The sequence below is a fragment of the Heteronotia binoei genome, chromosome 4 (assembly GCF_032191835.1).
Source record: "Heteronotia binoei isolate CCM8104 ecotype False Entrance Well chromosome 4, APGP_CSIRO_Hbin_v1, whole genome shotgun sequence".
NCBI classification, from domain to species: Eukaryota; Metazoa; Chordata; class Lepidosauria; order Squamata; family Gekkonidae; genus Heteronotia; species Heteronotia binoei.
The window spans coordinates 133,010,159-133,032,770 of NC_083226.1; the positions used below are offsets into that span (position 1 = coordinate 133,010,159).

Below are 22,612 nucleotides of genomic sequence, written 5' to 3' on the forward strand. Positions count from 1 at the left end.
ATGAAGAGAAATTCAGCACCGGCCTCTTGGACGCGGTACATGTGGTCCAACCTTCTTGATGACACAGGTGTAGAAGCAGGCTTCGCCCAGGGCTCCTTCACCGCCTGTAAGATGACCTTCGTAACAAGCAGGGCAATCGCTGTAGGCATATCTCGCTGCATGATGTCAAATACGGTGTTGTCTACAACGGGTTGCAGTTGTGTCACCAGGAGAGAGAGGGAGAGTGCCATCCTCTTCACCAGGTCCCCATACGACTTTAGATCCTCTGAAGGTGAAATGGGAAGATCCTCAGCGGTATGAGACACTGACGAACATTCCAAAGCCCTGTCCGGATCGTCAGTACCGACCTCAGAGTCCGACGAGGAAGACTCTCTCCTCAAAGAATGTTCCGAGAGCACCGGCGTTGACTCTCTGACGGGTGACCGGATTGACACCGACGACCTAGGCTGGACTTCCTCCACCACCACACCGCGTCTTTCAGGCAGGACGGACATCGATGCCGAGGGATGCTGCCTAGAATGCTGGGAAAGCCTCGACATATGGGATGCCTCAGATTGCTGGTCCCAGTCTGCAAACTCCCGAGGGGGGTACCACTGGTACGGCGGGTATGGATAGGCGTAGGGAGGCCACTGGTGCTGCTTCCATGGTGGAAGTGGTGGGAAGCGGTGAGCTACGGTGGTCGGTTTCAACTCTCTCCAACCTCTTGCCTGATCCAGCGGTGCCAACAGCTCCAGCGGTGCCGACACCTCCACCTCCGAGACAGAGTTGCTCTCACTGCAACGCCTCGACCCCGAAGAATGGGAGTGCTGTCGATCTCTTGCTCCGATGCCGATAGACGCAACTGCTGCAAAGCACTGCCTCTCGACACCGAAGGGCTACGATGTGGAGACGCCAAGATCTTCCTCGGTGGAGCGGTCGACATCGATGTCAAAGCGTCATGAGAAGGGGAAGGAGTGCAGGACAATCTCTTCTTCCACTTCTCCTTAGATTTCACCTTCTTCGGTGCGGATGATCGGGTCCCCGAGTCATCCTGACGCTTCTTACCTGGGGTGTTCACTGACCCGTCAGAAGGTCATTTTGTGGAACGCCCACGCTCGACTGGCATCTCGGTCCTGATTGGCGATGTATCGGCCGATGTGACCGTCGGGGCCGCGGCCTCTCTTATCGGTACCGACAGGCCTGATGCCATCTTTTGAGGACGAAGTGCCGACTCAACCAACACAGCCGAAAGCCTCACCGCTCAATTCTTGCGAGTTTGTTTGGAAAAGCTCAGGCAGGGCAAGCAAGAATCCACACAATGTCCCTCGCCCAAACAAAGGATACAGAGGGAATGGCCACTGGGGGGGGCAATAAGAACATAAGAACATAAGAGAAGCCATGTTGGATCAGGCCAACGGCCCATCAAGTCCAACACTCTGTGTCACACAGTGGCAAAAAATTTTATATACACACATACACTGTGGCTAATAGCCACTGATGGACCTGTGCTCTTCTTCCCACAGGAACGGCACCTCTTAAAAAAAACCCAACGTCTTTCCATAGACGCCAAAGGAAAAACCCACCCAGGAGAGTCTCTGAGAGGAAAAACGCGGGAAAACTGGGCCCCAAAGGGCAACTCCAACAATTTTTTTTTTTACAACACTAACTATCTAACAACTAACTAACTAACTACACTAAGAAAATAACAAACGGGCTATATACAACAATAAAGGCAATTTTAAGATTACTTTACCGACCAGGGACACGAAAGGAGATCCTCTCAGCGCAGCGGTCAGAAAGGAACTGGTGGGATCCTCGCGCTGACGCCGGCGAGCATGCGCACTGGGATGCCTGCGCATGCCCGTTGGTGCCGAGCGCGAAAAAATCCCGGGCTTTTTAGGTACCAATTCGGGGATTGGTGCAGGCGCTCCATCCCATGAGTGCGAAGCACAGAGACCACGAAGAAGTTATAATCAGATACGAAGTTACAGATTGTGAAGTCCAATGCTAAGAGTTCCTCAGATTATTTCCCAAGAATACATAACAAATTTATCAAGATCATTTTTACAGAACACAGCAGAATGCAAAATGTAATTGATTCTAGCTTCTCTATGATATACACTATTTATGCAAATTTTTGCAGTTAGAGCCATTTCACAGATTATTTCACAGGCAAAACCTGGTTTCCCACAAAGCTTATTTTACAGTGGGAGATTAGCCAGTCAACACTCCCTTTGCATTTTGAAGATATGTGTTCGTCATTTTCACACTTTATATTTCCTATCTGAATTATACATACACATCTCAGTGTGATTTAAATCTTTAATTAACTTCATTTATACCCTGCCTCTATCACCAATCATGACCCAATATGACATTCTGCTAACTTTCTGTCCATTTTATCCTCACAGCAATTCTGAGGTAGGTTAGGTTGAGATGGCATGATTGACCCAAGGGCCCCCAGCTAGCTTACAAGGAGGAAGAGAAATTTGAACCACGGTTTCCCAGATCCTAGTCCAACACTCTAACCACCACACTAGGAGACTCTTGTTTATTTTTTGCTAATAACAGCTAGTTCTCTGAACTGTAAAAAAAGGTTTTGTCTTTCAGTTGTTTTCAACTTGCAAAACAGACAAGGTTCAAGAATGGTATAAATACCAGACAATGAAATATCACTGCTCCCCTCTGCTTCCAGAGATGGTGCAGCAAAAACTCTTCAGTACAAGATCTGGCAAACCTTGCCACAATTGTTTACATTAAACAATTTTTTACTCTTATCTAACAGATCCCATTACTCTTCTCCTGCCTTCTTACAGCATCCCATTTAAGTGGCTTAAATGATAAATCATGGATAAATTCCAGTGTGAAATAGCAGACCAAATGAGTAATCTCAGTAATAAATGCATGTGAAAGGACTTAAAATACAATAAGGCTCAGGATACGTATTGTATCTGTCCTGTCCTATCCTGATGGCCATTTGTATTTCCTAGCAATTACTAACCTTTCTGTCATTTTCAAACACAGCTGTGAAAACAGAAGTGGGTTGACTAATTATGAAACCATAATTAAAATATCCGTTGCTAGATAATATGTAGATGAAAGCCATTTTTGAGGCACAAACTCAGCAAAACACTGAATTTTTCTGGTTCCAGTTTCTACCATACCTCACAAGAAAATGATCTCAGTGCTAGTATTTCATACAAGTTCTGACAACTGGCAACAGAAAATAGGCACACTTGTTTACAGGGAAGAAAACAAAGATTGAAGGAAGAATTGGACTCTGGTGCTGTGTTACAGAACACCTCTCTGTTTGGGGAAGAAAACAGGCTAAACTCTATGCAAAGTTTCAGCTGAAGCACTAATTCTATTATACCAAAACAAGAAAAACATGCAAGCCTCCCAGATTTTGGGGGTGGGGGTGGGGAGACTCACCCTGAAGATATTTCACCTTGCTATCTGACACAATGACCTAACAAATGTCAATCCAGGGATCAATGCAGTATTTCTTCTTGTCTGACACCCATTAATTTCCCTCCACATCCCACCTGCTCCCTTTACACTCCATACTAGATGTACAAAAAAACCCCCATAATCCTGAGCAAACAGCTTGGTGAACACATCCTCCATGAGTGAGCATCCTACGTTCTGATCAAGCCAAGATGAAATCCATTATTATGAAGGACACTTGAAACATGGGGTAGTACAAAGGAAGCCTTTGTTGCTCTTTTCTACACCCTCTTTGCAGATGCTTGCTATGGGAAAAGTTATCTATTTCCAAGGAGAAGCAACTGAAGTCTTGTTTTTTACGTATCAAGAAACTATGTCTTTATTCTGCTTTCTGTATTCCCTCTTTTCAGCTCACAGAATTCCCCAGTAGCTTATTCTTCTTTTCTCAATTTGTTGTTTGATACAGAGAGATCTTCTGGATTATTTTTCTTCACCAACCTGCTTCTCAAATTCATTCTACCAACTATGGGAAAAGAGGTAGAATCCTTTCATGTGTCTCTCTCACACACAGACAACCTGGGTTCAAGATAAGGATTACTGTCTAGCCTAAAAGCACCCTATTAGAGGGAAGGTACCACAGTACAGACTGATCTCATCAGATCTCAGAAACTAAGCAGAGTTAATACTTGCAGACCACTACAGAAGATTCTGTAGGGGGAGGCAATGGCAAACCACTTTTGCTTCTCACTTGCCTTGAAAGCTCCTTGCTGGTGTTGCCATAATTCAGTTGTGGTACTTACACATATAAAGCACCATGTTAATACACTTAAAATTCCAGGTGGAGGCAGACTATTAAAGTGTGCTTGAGTAAAGATTAACTGGAGTCCAAGAAGCTGGGGATGCTTGCATAAAATTTACATGCTCAGAGGATCCAGAAAGCGGGGACTATAACTAATTAGCCTATGAAGATGTCATCATGTGAAGAGGGAGGGTAGGCACAAGCGTTCTGGTCTTGTCTCCTAACTCCATGCAATGCCCGAGTGGTCTGAATGGAACCAATATGTCCAGGAAGTGCCTGTATGCATGGCCTGTCCCCATGATCAGCAATTTCCCAAAACTGGTGTCACTGATCACAGGAAAGAAGTATTACCATAGGCACTTCCTCCATGCGGTCATCCCATGTAGACCACACAGTGAACACATGGAAAAAGGGCCACATGGAAGGCTCCATATTTTTATCCATTGCCTATCTGACCTCCCTACACAATGACAGTCCATGCAATTGGACACTTGCATTGGCTCAGTGAAAGACCCATTTCCACAAGGTTTGTTGTGAGCGACAACTTTTTAACCAGGGACATATTCTGAACTGAGTAATGGACAGAGCACCAGCAACTTTGCCTCCAGCCTCTGAAGTGCCCACACCTGAGCTGAGATGCTGGCAAAGAGATCTTTAATCCCTATTCCTACAATGTTCATAGCAAAACTGGTTCTGTCTATGATCTCTTTGTATGATGCTCATCACTCACTTGCCAGTGTATCATGCCTGGTCTATTCATACATATGAACATATGAAGCTGCCTTATACTGAATCAGACCCTTGGTCCATCAAAGTCAGTATTGTCTTCTCAGACTGGCAGTGGCTCTCCAGGGTCTCAAGCTGAGATTTTTCACACCTATTAGCCTGGACCCTTTTTTGGAGATGCCAGGGATTGAACCTGGGACCTTCTGCTTCCCAAGCAGAAGCTCTACCATTGAGCCACCGTCCCTCCTAGTAGACTGGACTGAACCCTTTCAATCCAAAGGTGATCTCGTTTCTGAATTCTTCCCCCATCCTACACAAGGCACTCATTTTAAACAGAAAAGCAACACAGGGCTGGAGTAGAACTTTTCTACCAGATGTCTTACTTTCCTCCTTGGGTCACTAGGCTACCTTTGCCTAGGCATAACAATATGCCCTAGGCCAGGGGTGTCACACATGCAGCCCAGAGGCCAAAGCAGGCTCCTGGACGGCTCCTATCAGGCCTGTGAGCAAGTCTGCTTCCTTCTCTTGCTTCCTTCTGCATCACAGTTTGCTTTTCCAGGCTCCTCCCTTGGGGAGGAAGGCAGGGAAGGAGGGCTTTTTTGCTAGGCTCTCTCAGTCACACAGTACAGCAACTGAACCAAGCCTTTCTTCCTTCTATTGACTAAGAACATAACAACATAAGAGATATGTAGCACCGTAAACGTTAATTTTAATTGTAAATGATGGTTTTAATCATGATGGTTTTATTTAAATCAACTATGTATTAATTGTACTGATGTTTTATATTGCAAACTGTAATTTATATGTTGCGAGCCGCCCTGAGCCTGCTTTGGCGGGGAGAATATAAAAAAATATATTATTATTATTATAAGCCATGTTGGATCAGGCCAATGGCCCACCCAGTCCAACACTCTGTATCACACAGTGGCCAAAATATACACACACACACACACAGTGGCTAATGTGCATTCGGTTCGGCCGAACCGTATTTACAGCCGAATCACCACTGATTCGGCTGTATACGGAATAGGCTGCAGCCGATCCCCATAGGCGCCCATTATACGGCAGCCGAATACGGCTCGCCGTATACTTACGAATGGCTATTCGGAAGTATACGGCTGTCAATTCAAAAGGCGGGAAAGTGGCTTCTGCAGCCTCAAAGGAGCTGCTTGCCTACTTTCCCGCCTTTAGTTGCCTTTTCCCGCCTCACCCATAGCCTCCCTGGGATCAGGGAGGGAGGGGAGGGGGAAGAGGAGCCTCAGCAGCCAATCCAAAGCATGCATTTGCAAAATGCATTGCAAATGCATGCTTTGCAGGGCTTTTTAAGGAGTCTTCCTTCCTGGCTGGACTCCTCCATTGCTGCTGTGTGTGAGAGATTGTGCTGCTGCTGGCTGGCCCTTGGCTTCAGCTGCTGCCTTTTGCTCTCTCACTCAGCCTTACCAAACTTCCCTGGACTAGAGAAGACAAGGTAAGACAGTCTTGGGGTTCTTGTTTTTATTTATTGTTGGTAAAAGGCCTTTTTAAGACTTTAAGACTTTTTAAGAGTCCCTTTACTTATCCAGATTTGGGTGGTGGTGGGGGTAGCTTATTTGGAGTTAGGGGGTTAGGGGTTTCTGCTTGGGGAGGGGGCCTGGGGTGGGGGGTTTCGCCAATTTGCCCATATCTTAATTTAGTGAGAGGACTTTTAAAAGTGCAGTGTCCTTTTACTTCTCCTGATTTGGGTGGCTTGGATTTCTTGGGGTTAGGGTGAAGGGGTTTTTTGGGGGGGAGGGGTTGGCAAAGTTCCTGTATTGTTAAAAGTTAATTTTTTTACTGTTTTAAAAGTATTCAGTGTTTGATTTGTTGCTGCTGTGTTGTGCTGCTGCTGTTACTCTTCTCTTCGGGTTCTTGGGGGGGGTGCTGTTTGGCCTAATTTCCATTGTTTAAAAGGCCACTTTTGTCCCCCTTTTCCTGGTTCTGGTTTTAGGGGGGGGGGGTGTTGTTGACTGATTTGGCCTGAGCTTTCTTGTTGGTGAAAAGGCCACTTTTTTAACACTTGGCCTTTTGTGATTCTGCTGGTTTTGTTTTGGTTTTTTTTAATTACCTCTGGTTGGTGTGGGGGTTGGCGAGGGTGTGTGTGAGCTGGGTCACTTTCTTGTTTTTATAGAGTAGATTATGTGTTCTGTGGCAGGGAAGCTGGCACCTGGGTGAGAGACCCAGAACCAGCAGGCTTGTTGTGGTTGGCCAGCTCTCTCCATGTTGTTTGGGGCAGGGTTGGAGAGCTGGCATCTGTAGATTGTGTGTTCTGTGGCAGGGAATCTGGCACCTGGGTGAGAGACCCAGAACCAGCAGGCTTGTTGTGGTTGGCCAGCTCTCCCCGTGTTGTTTGGGGCAGGGCTGGAGAGCTGGCATCTGGGTTTGCTGCAGCCAGGTCTGCAGAGCAGACCTTGAGCAGATTGTGTTTTGTGTGGCAGTGACGTTGGCAACTGGGTTTATATTGCTTCCAGGCCTGCAGGGTTCATAGAGTAGATAGAGGGATGTAGTGCATTTGGGTCCTATAGAGATTCTCTGATGTGGTTAGGTTTGGCTTTGGGTGCCCCAGGAATTGGACCCCCTGGTCCAATTTTTTTTGGCCTTGTGGGTTTTGTGTGGGACAGTGCCCTGAAGCTGCACAGCAGTTTGGGGGGCTCTCCTCAAAACCCCCTGCTCCCCAGAGCCACTTTTCCCACGACAATTACAGTGAGGAAGTGGCTACTTGGGCTTTCCCCATCATTGTTGGTAATGGGCCTTTTGGGGAGCCCAAAGACAGGGACCCCCTGGCCCAATCTTTTTGGGACTTGGGGGGGCTGGAAGGGAGAGTCCCCTGCAGGTCCCCTGCAAATTTGGGGGCTCTCCCTCAAACCCCCTCCCCTCCATGCGGCTTCAAATATACCCTATTTGCCATTGATTTCAATGGCCCATAGGGTATAATAGGGCCGTATATTCGGTAATAGCCGCACATCTACCGTATATGCGGCTATTCCGAATGCGGTATTCAGGCGTATATGGGGATTCCGAATTTTTTCCCCCCGTATACTTCCGAATCCGTGTAAAAACGAATTTTTTTTTTTTTTGCACATCCCTAATAGCCACTGATGGACCTCTGTTCCATATTGTTATCCTATCCCCTCTTGAAGCTGGCTATGCTTGTAGCCACTGCCACCTCCTGTGGCAGTGAATTCCACATGTTAATCACCCTTTGGGTGAAGAAGTACTTCCTTTTATCCGTTTTAACCTGACTGCTCAGCAATTTCATTTAATGCCCATGAGTTCTTGTATTGTGAGAAAGGGAGAAAAGGACTTCTTTCTCTGCTTTCTCCATCCCTCTAATAATTCCCAGCATGGCGTTAGCCTTTTTTATTGCAATCGCACACTGTCTTGACATTTTCAGTGAGTTATCTACCACGACCCCAAGATCTCTCTCTTGGTCAGTTTCTGCCAGTTCACAACCCATCAACTTGTATTTGTAGCTGGGATTCTTAGCCCCAATGTGCATTACTTTGCACTTGGCCACATTGAACCTCATCTGCCACATTGACGCCCACTCACCCAGCCTCAACAGGTCCCTTTGGAGTGCCTCACAATCCTCTCTGGTACTCATCACCCTGAACAATTTAGTGTCATCTGCAAACTTGGCCAGTTCACTGCTTACTCCCAACTCCAGATCATTAATAAACAAGTTAAATAGCATGGGGCCCAGTACTGAGCCCTGTGGCAACCCACTTCTACCGTCTTCCAGTGTAAAGACTGCCCATTTATACTCACTCTCTGCTTCCTATTAGGACTGAGGCTCCTCCCCCTCCTCACTGGTCGGTGGCCTGTTTCCAAGTGGGCCGCACAGCCACCCGCCCAGCCCCTCATGCAGCTTTGCCATCCCCCATTTATACCACTTTAAGGCCAGGAAAGGTGCCATGAAGCGCTTTCCAGGCCGAGCTCACCGGCCCCCTGTTGATCAGCTGATCCAATCAGCAGGAAATCAGCGAGCGACTGCTGAAACAGCTGCACTGCCGTAGTGTTCCCGGCCGATTGGATCAGCTGATCGGGGGGGGGGGGGGTTGATCTGGAAGGCGCTTCACCTTAAAGTGGTAAAGTGGCCTTAAAGTGGTAAAAACAGGAGGCAGTGAGGCTGCATGGGGGCAGGCGGCAAGGCTGCGGGGGGCAAGGCAGAGGAGGGAGAAGGAAAAGGGGGGAGGAGGAGGTGCTGCGGAGGGGGGCGGGGGGCAGCCGCTGGCTCTGGGGCTGTGGTGGGCCGGCCAGCCCTGGGGCCGGTCCCTGGTTTAAAAAAGGTTGTGGGCTTCTGCCCTAGATCACACAGGAAAGATACAAAGCACCTTTAAGGCCAACCAAGTTTTATTCAAGGTATGAGCTTTTTGTCTTGAGAGAGAGAGAATAAGAATGTTTTGTTGACTCATTATGCCAGGGCTCTCCTGAATGCAACTGGGTTTGCCTCCCCCTTTGCACTGTATTCATGCCCTTGCGATCCAGTCTTTTTCAGTAGGAAAGCAATGTGAACTATTTGGATGAGGAATAACAACAAGCCAATGATGTGGATTAGGCTGTGTGTCCAGACGAAGTTTATCCAGAACATTTCCTTTGTAGACTGGGGATTTTTTAACTTAGGCTTCTCATATAAGTAGGCTGATACTGACCACTATGCACTGCTGTCTCTATATTCTTGCACTGCCTCATAGGAGTTGTAGTTATTTATCTAGGGAAGATTATAGTTTTGTAGGCAAAAACATAGCCCTTCGTCTGTGTCATGATGCCTTCACATGTTCTTGACCAGCACATGAAGTAATTTACATACAAAAGCTCACAATGCCCAGCCATTTCATGTTTTCCTCTGGGTCTTAGGCTCAAAGCACTGACTATGAGATTTCTGTAATGAATGTCAATAAATCAAAAGTAGGCTTGCAACTTAGAGATACACACCTGAACTATATACTCAAGAGATTTCTATAGCACTTTGTCCCGAGTTTGATGCCATTACTCAGAGCAAGAGATGTCAGTTATTAGAGACTGTTAAATATAATATTGCAAGAGTGCTAATCTTTCAAGCATGTTTTATTTAAAGGGTTTTTAAAAATCCTTAATTGTGTTTTGTCTGTTTCCTTTCTAAAGTTTATATCTCCACTACCTGGCACATATGTCCTGGCCTGACAAGGTCTCATTTATGTCAGATCCATCCCTCATAACAAATGAGTTCGACAACCCCGCCCTAGACAAAGGATTTTTGAACCATTACTGCAAAACTTAAAGTTCCACTCAAACGTGAAAGTAATTTTCATATTGTGTTCATTGTAACACAGGCTCCTTTCAGAAAATAAAAAGGCAACTGTGTTTTTATGACTAAATTTTCCCTCCTCAACACTGACATGTACCTATTTCTCTTTTTTATGCAGTAAACTTTCATTACATGGATTCAGGTGGGTAGTCATGTTGGTCTGAAGCAGCAGAATAAAGTTTGAGTCTGGTGGAACCTTTAAGACAAACCAAGTTATTCAAGGTATACACTTTCCTATGTGTGCACACTTCTTCAAATACAATGAAATGGAAGTTAAGAGTCCATACATATAGATAGGAGGTCAGCAGTAAATTAGCATACAGCATGAAGACGTTTAACAGATGCAAGAACCAAACAGGAATAACAAGCTTAGTTTATATGGTTATTATTTGTTTGGGTAATTCCAGGTGGGGAGACATAGTGAAGGGAATAAATATGTCAAAATTGGAGACTGATGGGTAGATGTATCCTTAATTGTGGAATGCTGAGAGTAATTAACTGAGTGTGCCATTAAGCTCCATCCTCTCAAGCTCCATCCTTACAGCATCTTTTTAAAGTAGGGTGATTGGCTGTGTAGTTATCACCCCTGTCCCCAGACCAGAGAAATACATTCCAATTTACCATTCCAAATTATATTACAATAGGAGGAAGACCCGTTGTGACCAAAAATGCAACGATGCTAGAAAGAGGATGGGCGTGAGTGCCATGGTATGGTGCTCGGAAGGGAAGGAAGAGATACAGGGCTGTTTTCCCACCCACCCCACAAACCTTGGCATCAACACACCCACTACTGTAGCTGTCTTATCCCCCTCCCAGCCTTGGCTATCATTAACGCCCCCATATGCTTGTCTTTTTCCCACCCACTCTCATACCATTGACATCCAACATGCCCCACCTTGTCATGTTCCCACCCATCTGTTGGCATGAATTTCCCCCCAACCAGGCTTTCCTTCCACCCACCCTCCTCCCAGGCTTGGCATTTGTTTCCCCCACAACCTTACTGTCAGTTGTGGGGGAGGAAGGTAAAAGAGATTGTGAGCCATTCTGAAACTCTGAGATTCAAAGTGGAGGGCAGGATATAAATCCAAATCCAAAACAGTAATTTTCGTTGTCTTCTTTTTTATCCTACCCCCACCATAAACGTTGGCATTACCCCCTCCCCCAGTGCTTGTTCCCTCCCCAAGCCTTGGCATTTATCCCCCCCCCCTTGCTGTCTTCTTACCCTTCCAAGGTTGGCAGTAGCCGCCCTCCCCTCACTGTATTCCTACCCCCTGCAAGGCTTGGCAATCAGTCTGCCTCCCTACCCTTGCCATCTTCCTACCCATAAAATAAAATAAAGAGAACATATGGCCCTTTATTTGATGAGAATACATATGCAAGGGCTGAATGAGGCTAGCATATGTAGTGAGATAAGAAACCAATATCTATGTTAAGTTCTGGGAATTCTATTGTTGTGAGTGTTGAAATAACTTGCAACTCAGCAATTCCCCTTTCTAGTCTGTTCCTGAAGTCCCTTTGCAATAAAACAGTAATTCTGAGATTACCTATATAAATGGACTAGTAATTCCCATTTCACTGTCTCTGAAGAAGCATGTGCACAGACAGCTTACACCCTGAATGTAAATTGGTTGGTTTTAAAGGTGCCACTGGACTCAAACTTTGTTCTTTTATTACATGAGTATAGGTATAATGGCACTAGCAGAGGAACTTGCATTTCCACTTGAGAGAACTAAATATTTAAAGGCAATAAATCCAACTAATTGTAGGATCCCCTACTACAATTCATAACTCTTTACACTCAACTTGGCTTAATTCATGTGGCTTTTAAAAACAGGATTGAAAAACCAGTGTCGCAATGGCTATTTGCAATGATAGCTAAATGGAAACTCCATGAACAGACTATGAATGGGCACGGACCAGTCCATGGTCCCAATTTCGTTGTGGACAAGGAGTCTATTCATGGTCCATTTGCAGTTTTGATGGACTCCACACAGACTGCAATTATTTTTAGGCAGTCTGTTTGAGCAATCCACACAAGTGATCTCAGGAAGCATTTAAATGCCTTCTGAGCCGACTTCTGGATTGTGATGCTGCTGCCTCCTGAGCTCACTGATGCGTGCCTTCTAAGCCCACTGGTGTGACCTGTCCAGAGAAGGAAGGCAGGGTAGAAATCAAACAAATAAAATGAATAAAAATTCCCTAGAACAGACACAGTATATCCCCTAGAATCCCAGGGGATGCAATAGCATTCATGCTGGCTAATTGTTTCTTAAAATGGAACACTGAACTGCACAGACTTTGGTCTGATCCACCAAAGACATTCTTACTTTACAGGAGAAGAAGGTAGCCTTGCTGAAGCTTACAACCTTTTCAATTAAAGGACCTACTAAACATATATTTCCACGTTCACACCACTAGAAATCCCAATCCACACATAAAAATGAAAAAATACAAATGTACTAGTACACCAAGCAATTAATCATGATATGTAGAAGTCAAAGTGCTAAGGACTTCTACCTTTTCAACTCAACCAGAAAAACCTTTGGTGGTTCTTTTGATTAATGCGGCATACCGAGAAGTAGCTTTCAAATCTTGCAAATACACATGAGAACTCAAAAACAGCAGCTTTAATTAAATCATGACCTGGAGTAAAACCAAGCAGAAGCAAGAACTATGAACAGTAGTGCAATTTCACATCTTTTATTGATGGTGAAGCTGGTGATTCTCTTCAAGCTGCCCTTTTGCACTGCCTGCGGGTATCTGCAGAACTAAAATACTTTTTTAAAAGGCTCTCAAATACAGGGCTAACAACCATAGATTCACATTGTAAACTGCAGAAAATAAATGTCTTTCAATGGACTGGAACATATAGACTTCACTGAGGAAGAGCTCTGAACTAAATACCATTGTTAGAGGTACCCAATTAGTTTCATACTGAACCATAAACAACAATTAATAAGGCAGAAGGGAGAGGAGAGAATTTGACTCTGATATAGTTTCAGTTCCATTTCAAAGACAGAACCTGTACTTGGTCTTAGATCCCAGTACCCCTTCCGTAAAATAGAAATAATGCTGGCTTACCACACAGCAGAGTCAAACAAGATACAGTCTGTTAAAGCACACAAAGGCTACAATCTGATGTGTACTTACCTGTAAGTAAGCCTGACAGAACACAGTGCAATTTAATTCTGAGTGGGACCAGGCTGCACATGTATTATAAAAATTCTGATGCCCAATAACCTAACAACCATGAACACACACCATAATAACACATATATTCTCCATATTAACCTAACAGTAAGGAAGCCCTCAAATAAAAAGCATTGTGCAGGTCTATAGATAACCTAGACTAGCTGGTTGTGGAGCAATGAACTTTGAAATGTGGGCCCCCAGTGTCCCATCTTAGCTCCTGCCTCCAGTAATGTACTAGCTGATGAGCAGCAACATTTTTGAAAACAGCACCCAACTGATTCTGACTGAAAACTAGAAGCAACACATGTATTTAACATTGCCAGCTTTTACAGCTTATAAATGAAATTATATAACCAAGAATGAGACTTACTTATAAAGATAATATTCAACTTGATCCACTTGCTCCCGTGAAGAAATGTTATCAATAACCTGGAAAAGAGAAAGCCTTAGAAACTACCAGCTCTCAAGCCATAATGGAGAATAAAAAGCATATACCGTATTTTTGTTGTTCAGTCGCACAGTCAAGTTAAACTCTTTGCGACCCCATGGACAAAGTCACACCAGGCCCTCCTGTCTTCAACGATCCTCCAATGTCTACTCAAATTTGTATTAGTTAAATCAGTAATGCTGTCCAGCCATCTCATCTTTTGCCGTCCCCTTCTTCTTTTGCCTTCTATCTTTTCCAGCATCAAGATCTTCTTCAGTGAGTGCTCCCTTCTCATTTGTTGTATTATTGTGGGTGAGTAGTTGTTTAACCTTGGGGGGCTGCATGTGTGCAAGAAAAGGTTTGTCCCCAGTGCTTGTGAAAGGGAACTGTTATTATTCAGAAGGTTGTAAGTCACTGATGATGCATTGAACTGTTTTGAGTTGAGAGCTGTATTTGACTACTAGTGGCATTCTGTTATTGTCTCTTTGGGGCTATCTTCTCTGGATATCATTCTGGCTTTGTTAATCTATTTGTTGACTTCATAAGGTGGATATTTTAGTTCTGGAAAGGGTTGTTGTAGATCCCTCAGGTGAGAATCACTGTCCATAGGATTGGAACAAATGTGGTTGTAGTGTAGACTCTGACTGTAGACAATAGATTGTTTGGTATATTTAGGATGAGGGAGGGAGGGAGGGAGGAAGGAAGGAGGATGCATGTAGATATGGTTGTCATTTTCAGTACTACATATGCTAATTTCATTCTGTCCTTACATCTGTATTCTCACCCAAGAAGGGTCATACATCCTCTTTATGTTATTGTATTTCTTATTTGGAATAGTAGATTGGATTGTGATTGTAATGCAATGCAATAAATAGTGGAATGTAATTAATTTCAAATGGTAGATGGAATGTATTTCTCTGGTCTGGTGACAGAAAAGACGTAACATTGCACAATCATTCACCCCACCTTAAACAAAAGAATACCGTTTATTACCTCCATACTTGAGAGGAGATGGATGGAGTATAACAACAGTGTCTCAGTTAATTACCCTTAGCATTCCACAACTAAGAAGGGTACATTTATACATCAGTCTCCAATTTTGAAGTATTTATTGACTTCACTATGTTTTCCTGTGGAATTAAATCCAAATGGTGACCATATATATACTAAGTTTGCTGTTCCTGTTTGGTCCTTACATCTGTTAAACATCTTCATTATGTTGTATGCTAATTTTGCTCAAACTTTCCTATATATATCAACTGGGAACTTCCATTTCAATGTGTCTGAAGAAGTGTGCTTGCGTACGAAAGCTTATACCTTGAATAAAACTTTGTTGGTCTTAAAGGTGCCACTGAACTTGAATTTTGTTCTAGAATCTCAGGACAGCAATCCTAACACTTAGCAATTCTTATCATACTAACCTTTTAGGAGCTTGGACTGCAACATGGGAAACAGAATATTTTAGTACACCACTCTGCTGTAAAACTATTATTTCTAGATCACCTACCATAACCCAAGACTCCATGCAATAATTAATAACCATAAATTGTTATGTCAATTGTTATCCTGTATGTCAATACAGAGACATGTATTGACATCTGCTTGCTTTTGGATCCTCTGCCACACTAAGGTTATGGTTTTATGCTTCCAGCAGTTTACCTTTTCTTTTTAAAAAAATCCAATTTAACAGATTGCCTTAATGCTATATTGACGTTTCTGTGACCTCTTTATACCAGCAGTACTTTATTGACCTTTTGAAATTCAGAGGCTTATCTGTAGGCCTACGGGAACTGAGGAATGGAGCCTGTTTTACAAAGCATTAATGCCACATCCAGAGGAAAAGTCGTTTCACTAGTGGAGCAGATAATGCAGATTAAAAAATAACAACACATGAGAACTGTGATTAGAGAGAAGATTGGAGGAAGTGCCCTCTACCAAGTCATCTTTCCTGACCTGCTCAGAGCCTTAAATCTCTAGCACTGCAACCTCTACACTGATGCTAAACAGGTATCTGTATAAATAACACTGCACATTTTGCTATACAGCAACATTATTTCAATTAAAATTTTTCTGGAACAAAAATGCCTAACAAAACTTTGATGCATTTTGACAGTATACTCTGCATGGTTTTTGCTCCTATCAAAACTGGAGTATGTGTTCTTACCTGGGATATAGTTAAAGAGCTGACTGGAAGCTTTCTTTCATAAGTTCTGTCCATCAAACTGGCCAATTCAGCTGTAGAAAGAAAATTAAAATGTTCAGTTTTCACTGTTTATTCATTACAGTGGGAATATAAGGGTTAAATGCAAGTAATAACAGAAAAGCTATTTTGCATTCTGGACTAAGGAACAAATTAAGCAGACAATTTTTCTTTGTTTTTTGGGGGAAAGCTATTATACCATTCAGAAAACCACCATTGCCTCCTGGCCTATAGTAAGCAGCAAAGCATTCCAAAGAGAAGTGAAAAAGCAACTGAAGGCAGCAGCATGGATACTCTGACTATCCTAACAGTACACTGAGCGAAGCTTGAGGACTTCCTCCAGCCTACAGCTGGATCCAGCCAGTCCTTGCATCACTGTAGCTCTGCACTATTATCTGCACAATGGAAATGCAACGTAAAGGTAAAGGCAGTCCCCTGTGCAAGCACCAGTCATTTCAGACTCTGGGATGACATCGCATCACAACGTTTTCATGGCAGGCTTTTACAGGGTGGTTTGCCATTGTCTTCCCCAGTCATCTACACTTTCCCCCCCAGCAAGCTGGGTACTCATTTTACTGACCTCAGAAGGATGAAAGGCTAAGTCAACATTGAGCCAGCTACCTGAACCCAGCTTCTGCCAGCATCAAACTCAGGTCATGAGCAGAAAGGTCAGGCTGCAGTACTGCAGCTTTACCAGTCTGCACCGCAGGGTTCCTTCAAATACAACATAGCTGTATATAAACTGCAACTGTGGCCCTGTCTCAGATTAACTACAAAAACAAATCAAAACATCGGACCTTACCTAAAGATTTCTTATTTTCAGTAGGGCAAAGCTGGTTAGGTCATGCCTCTGCTCACTTAGGTAGGGCTATGAAACTTTTGTGTGGCTCCCTATTGGGAGTGATCAAAGACTGACCCTCCAGTCATGTGCAAGCCCTGTGCTGCATGTGTTCTTCACTTGCATCTTTTTGTCTCTCTTTACTAAGATCACATACCTTTATGCTTTCATTCCGTTTCCCTTCTTTTTACCATTGTATAAGTTTCTTTGTTTTGGAGTGGGAAATAGGTGACTTCACCCTACTGAAGAGAAGAAACCTTCAAGTAAGATCCAATGTTTTGTTCTCCTTTAGTGGGGGAAGTCATCCAGCTGGTTAGCTTTACCCAAGCTATATATCTGGGCAGGATCCCTCTCATGTTCTATGGATCAACCACCTGCTGTAGAACCCTCCTGACAAAGGCTGCCTCTGCCGAGGCCGTTTGGTCAATTCTACAGTGCTTGATTAAGGTAGAGAAGGATGCCCGTCTGACAGCTCCACCGAATTCCTCTACTGCCATTCTAGCAGGAGAATGCTGCTGAGGCTGCTGCTGCTCTGGTTGAATAAACCATGATCTTGCTGAGCCTCAGCAATCCCTGAGCCTCATATGCCTTGAATATGCACTGTTTAACCCAGATTGCGATGGTGGATTTTGTGACCTTTCTTCCTAGGTTATTGTTGCTGTGCGAGATGAACAAGGAGCCTGTGAGCCTCAAAGATGCTGTTCTGTCCAAGTAAATGCACAATGCCCAATACACACCTTGCTTATGCCAAACCTTTTCTTTTGGATGTTTTGGTTTGGAGCAGAAAGATGGTAGTGTTATCATCTGATTTAGATGAAATGCTGAGATGAAATAATGACTTAACAGAATGAAGGGTCTGTTCTCAGTGTAACTGAGACCTTCTAGAAAACACATAGCTCCTTTCTAGAGGATAATGATGCTGTTTCTGACACCCTCCTTGTGGACATTACCACTACCAGGACGGCTACCTTTCACTTGAGTTTGACCAATTTTAATGGCTCAAAGGGTGGTTCCCCAATAGAGAGCCATGCAATATTTGCATAGCCCTACGTAAGCAAGCAGAGATGTGACCTAACCAGCTGCACGACTTCCCCCACTGAAGGAGAAATACACATTTTCAATTGCAGAAGGTACAGTATGAATAGCCTTCATCTGCATCATTATTACAATGGCAGAATTTGAGAAATCTTTCTATTGTATAAGATACTACTGGACACTGCTGGAGTTTCCAATCCTATTTTGTACATAGAATTGTTTTATTGGATACTTGTAAACTATCTGTATCACAATGAATCTAGAAATCTCTGCCAGAACTTTTGTCCTACTAAAAAGTATACTCTACTGACACAAATCTGACAAACCCAACATAAAAGACTTTTAAAAGGGTGCCACGAATGCTCTGAAAACAGGGATAAAAGCATCAGGTTAACTTCAACTTCTGTTGGAACTGCAGAAAATAAATGAATAATTTATTCATGTTTTGCCTCTTTTATATAGCTGTAGAATTTTTACATGTATTTGAGACTTTTCATAGAGGTGATGACAACACATGAACCTTTTAAAAAATGATGCACAACTTTCTAGTGCCACTTGTCATTCCCTTCTAGACTCTACTGACCTGGCTATTTAAAACCACACCAACTGAAGCTCATATAGAATGCAACCCCAGGTTAGGAAAAGCACCACCAAGTCTAAAAGAATGCTCAAGTGGTGAACAACACAAGTCAATAAAACTGTAAAAAGCAAAAAGGCTTCTTTTTAAAAGAACAACTAATTGAACAGAAGAGGCCACAGGCTCTGGCAAAAGAAATGTAACTTAATAATCAGGTATGGGATAAGACATCTATGACATCCCATTCTCTTTATAGAAATGGCCTCCTGAATCTTAGAAGACAATGCCATACAAACAAACAAGAAAATACATACAACAGACAATGCAACAAACTACTACTTTTATTAAATATGTAGGCTTCACTGAATTCAAAAGGCAATGGCCCACCTTTTAAGTATTGTTGACCTCTGTGCATATAACATAGTAATACTGAAACAACTACATTGGCTGCCTCTATGCTTGCAGGCTCAATTCAGGTCACCAGCCCCTACCTTCACAGCCGTGCTATCCACATTTTTAAAGCACCACCTGTCCTGGTACCATCTAAAGTATAATCTAAAGTAGACCCAAAAGAGATCGGTTGTTGTCTCGTAGCCTACACAAATCCACACACTTGCAGGAGGGGCACAGCTTTTTCCACATTGCTTCCTTTCTCTGGAACAGTTTTGCAGAGCAGATGAAGAAATAATAGAACCATATAGTTGGAAGGGTACTCCAGGGTCATCTAGTCCAACCCCCTGCACAGTGCAGGAAATTCACAAATACATCCCCTCCACACATCCCTAGTGACTCCTGCTCCATGTCCAGAAGATGACCCCCCCAAAAATGCCCTCCAGGGTCCCTGGCAAATCTGGCATGGATAAAAACTGCAATGTGGCAGTCAGCATTTCCCTGGTAAGAAAGGGCCACAAGAACTAAGCACTGATGCAGTCCTTCCTGCCCTCCTTCTCATGATCTGTCTAAGTTCACAGAATCAGCACTCCTGATAGAGGGCCATCTAGCTTAAAAAACCTCCAAAGAAGGAGAGCCCACCACCTCCCAAGGAAGCCTGTTCCACTGAGGAACCACTGTAACTGTCAGGAAGTTCTTCCTAATGTTTAGAAAACTTTTGATTTAATCTGAACCCACTGGTTATGGTCTGACCTTCTGGAGCAACAGAACACAACTCCACACCATCCTCTATATGACATCCCTTCAAGTACTTGAAAATGGTTATCATATCACCTCTCAGTAGTCTCCTCTCCATAAGAACATAAGAAAAGCCATGTTGGATCAGGCCAACGTCCCATCAAGTCCAACACTCCGTGTCACACAGTGGCAAAAAATTTTATATACACACATACACTGTGGCTAATAGCAACTGATGGACCTGTGCTCCATATTTTTATCTAAACCCTTCTTGAAGGTGGCTATACTTGTGGCCACCACCACCTCCTGTGGCAGTGAATTCCACATGTTAATCACCCTTTGGGTGAAGAAGTACTTCCTTTTATCCGTTTTAACCTGTCTGCTCAGCAATTTCATCGAATGCCCACGAGTTCTTGTATTGTGAGAAAGGGAGAAAAGTACTTCTTTCTCTACTTTCTCCATCCCATGCATTATCTTGTAAACCTCTATCATGTCACCCCGCAGTCGACGTTTCTCCAAACTAAAGAGTCCCAAGCGTTTCAACCTTTCTTCATAGGGAAAGTGCTCCAGCCCTTTAATCATTCTAGTTGCCCTTCTCTGGACTTTCTCCAATGCTATAATATCCTTTTTGAGGTGCGGCGACCAGAACTGCACACAGTACTCCAAATGAGACCGCACCATCGATTTATACAGGGGCATTATGATACTGGCTGATTTGTTTTCAATTCCCTTCCTAATAATTCCCAGCATGGCGTTGGCCTTTTTTATTGCAAACGCACACTGTCTTGACATTTTCAGTGAGTTATCTACCACGACCCCAAGATCTCTCTCTTGGTCAGTCTCTGCCAGTTTACACCCCATCAACTTGTATTTGTAGCTGGGATTCTTGGCCCCAATGTGCATTACTTTGCACTTGGCCACATTGAACCGCATCTGCCACGTTGACGCCCACTCACCCAGCCTCAACAGATCCCTTTGGAGTTCCTCACAATCCTCTCTGGTTCTCACCACCCTGAACAATTTAGTGTCATCCGCAAACTTGGCCACTTCACTGCTCACTCCCAACTCTAAATCATTTATGAACAAGTTAAAGAGCATGGGACCCATTACCGAGCCCTGCAGCACCCCACTGCTTACCGTCCTCCACTGCGAAGACTGCCCATTTATACTCACTCTCTGCTTCCTATTAATCAGCCAGTTTTTGATCCACAAGAGGACCTGTCCTTTTACTCCTTGACTCTCAAGCTTTCTAAGGAGCCTTTGATGAGGAACTTTATCAAAAGCTTTCTGGAAGTCAAGGTAAACAACATCTATTGGGTCTCCTTTGTCCACATGTTTGTTCACCCCCTCAAAGAAATGTAACAGGTTAGTGAGGCAAGATCTTCCCTTGCAGAACCCATGCTGAGTCTTCCTCAATAACCCGTGTTCATCAATGTGCCTACTCATTCTGTCCTTGATAATGGTTTCTACCAACTTTCCCGGTATTGAAGTCAGACTGACTGGCCTGTAATTTCCCGGGTCTCCTCTGGAACCTTTTTTAAAGATGGGGGTGACATTTGCTACCTTCCAGTCCTCAGGAACGGAGGCAGATTTCAATGAAAGATTACAGATTTTTGTTAGAAGATCCACAAGTTCAACTTTGAGTTCTTTCAGAACTCTCGGATGTATGCCATCTGGACCCGGTGACTTATTAGTTTTTAATTTGTCTATCAGTTGTAGGACCTCCTCTTTTGTCACCTCAATCTGACTCAGGTCTTTCAATACCCCTTCCAAAATTAGTGGTTCCGGGGCGGGCAAAAAGTTCTCGTCTTCCACAGTGAAGACGGAGGCAAAAAATTCATTTAGCTTCTCAGCCATTTCCCTATCCTCCTTCAGTAATCCTTTTACCCCATGGTCATCCAAGGGCCCCACTGCCTCCCTGGCTGGTTTCCTACTTCTAATATATTTGAAGAAAGTTTTATTGTTGGTCTTTATGTTTTTTGCAATATGCTCCTCATAGTCCCTTTTTGCCTGCCTGATCACAGTCTTGCATTTGATTTGCCACAGCCTGTGTTCCCTTTTACTAATCTCACTTGGACTGGTTTTCCACTGCTTAAAGGAGTCCTTCTTACCTTTTACAGCTTCCATTACTTTGTTTGTTAACCACGCAGGCCTTTTCTTATGCCTAAGGCCTTTTCTTATGCCTCATGCTAAACATATCCATCTCCTTCAGCCTTTCCTCAGAGGACCTGGTCTCCAGACCCCTCACCATCTTCATTGCCCTCCTTCAGACAGGTTCCAGCTTGTCTATATCCTTCTTAAACGGTCCCTTCCTCTTTTTGGAAAGCATGTAGAAATATCTGTGTTTCAATTGGATTTCTCGGAGTGATTTAGTTTATTCTTTAGGTCCTAAGCTGTGCTCAGACTGCTGTTATTCAAAGTTCATTTTATTTTTGATTGTGTCTTTTAAAATTAGTTTTGTATGCAATGCTGGACTTTTGAAAAATGTTTGTTCTGTACCTTTCATAATACACACATACAAATACATACATACGTGTGACAGATAAAAATTTTTTGTTCCCAGTGAAGTGGACAGAACTCTTCTAATCAACTGGTAAATGGCAAAATGTTAATGTTATCATGGTCAGACCTATTATAATATATTACATTCAGTGGTGGCCAGGATCCCAAAGGTAGTTATTACCACATTTGGAGAAGGAACATTTCTGTTTATCTGACCACATCCTAGTTAGATTATTGTAATATGTTCTACATGGGGAGGGGCTGTGGCTCAGTAGTAGAGCATCTGCTTGGCATGCAGAAGGTCCCAGGTTCAATCCCTAACATCTCCAGTTAAAAGCACCAGGCAATAAGTGATGTGAAAGACCTATTCCTGAGACCCTGGAGAACCACTGCCATTTTAAGTAGACAATACTGGCTTTGATGGACCAAAAATCTGATTATAAGGCAGTTTCATGTGTAT

General features: G+C 43.6%; 1 protein-coding gene across 1 annotated transcript in view; it reads right to left on the reverse strand.

Annotated features, from left to right (window-relative positions):
• The window catches only part of LOC132569570 (small ribosomal subunit protein mS27-like), a 97,532-nt gene that overhangs the window by 60,988 nt on the left and 13,932 nt on the right, over window positions 1-22,612 (reverse strand). The window contains exons 3-4 of the mRNA XM_060235783.1: window positions 16,037-16,107; window positions 13,816-13,874 (exon numbers count right to left, since the gene is read on the reverse strand). Coding sequence (XP_060091766.1) covers window positions 13,816-13,874; window positions 16,037-16,107 — 130 coding nt within the window. The remainder of the gene's footprint in view (window positions 1-13,815; window positions 13,875-16,036; window positions 16,108-22,612) is intronic.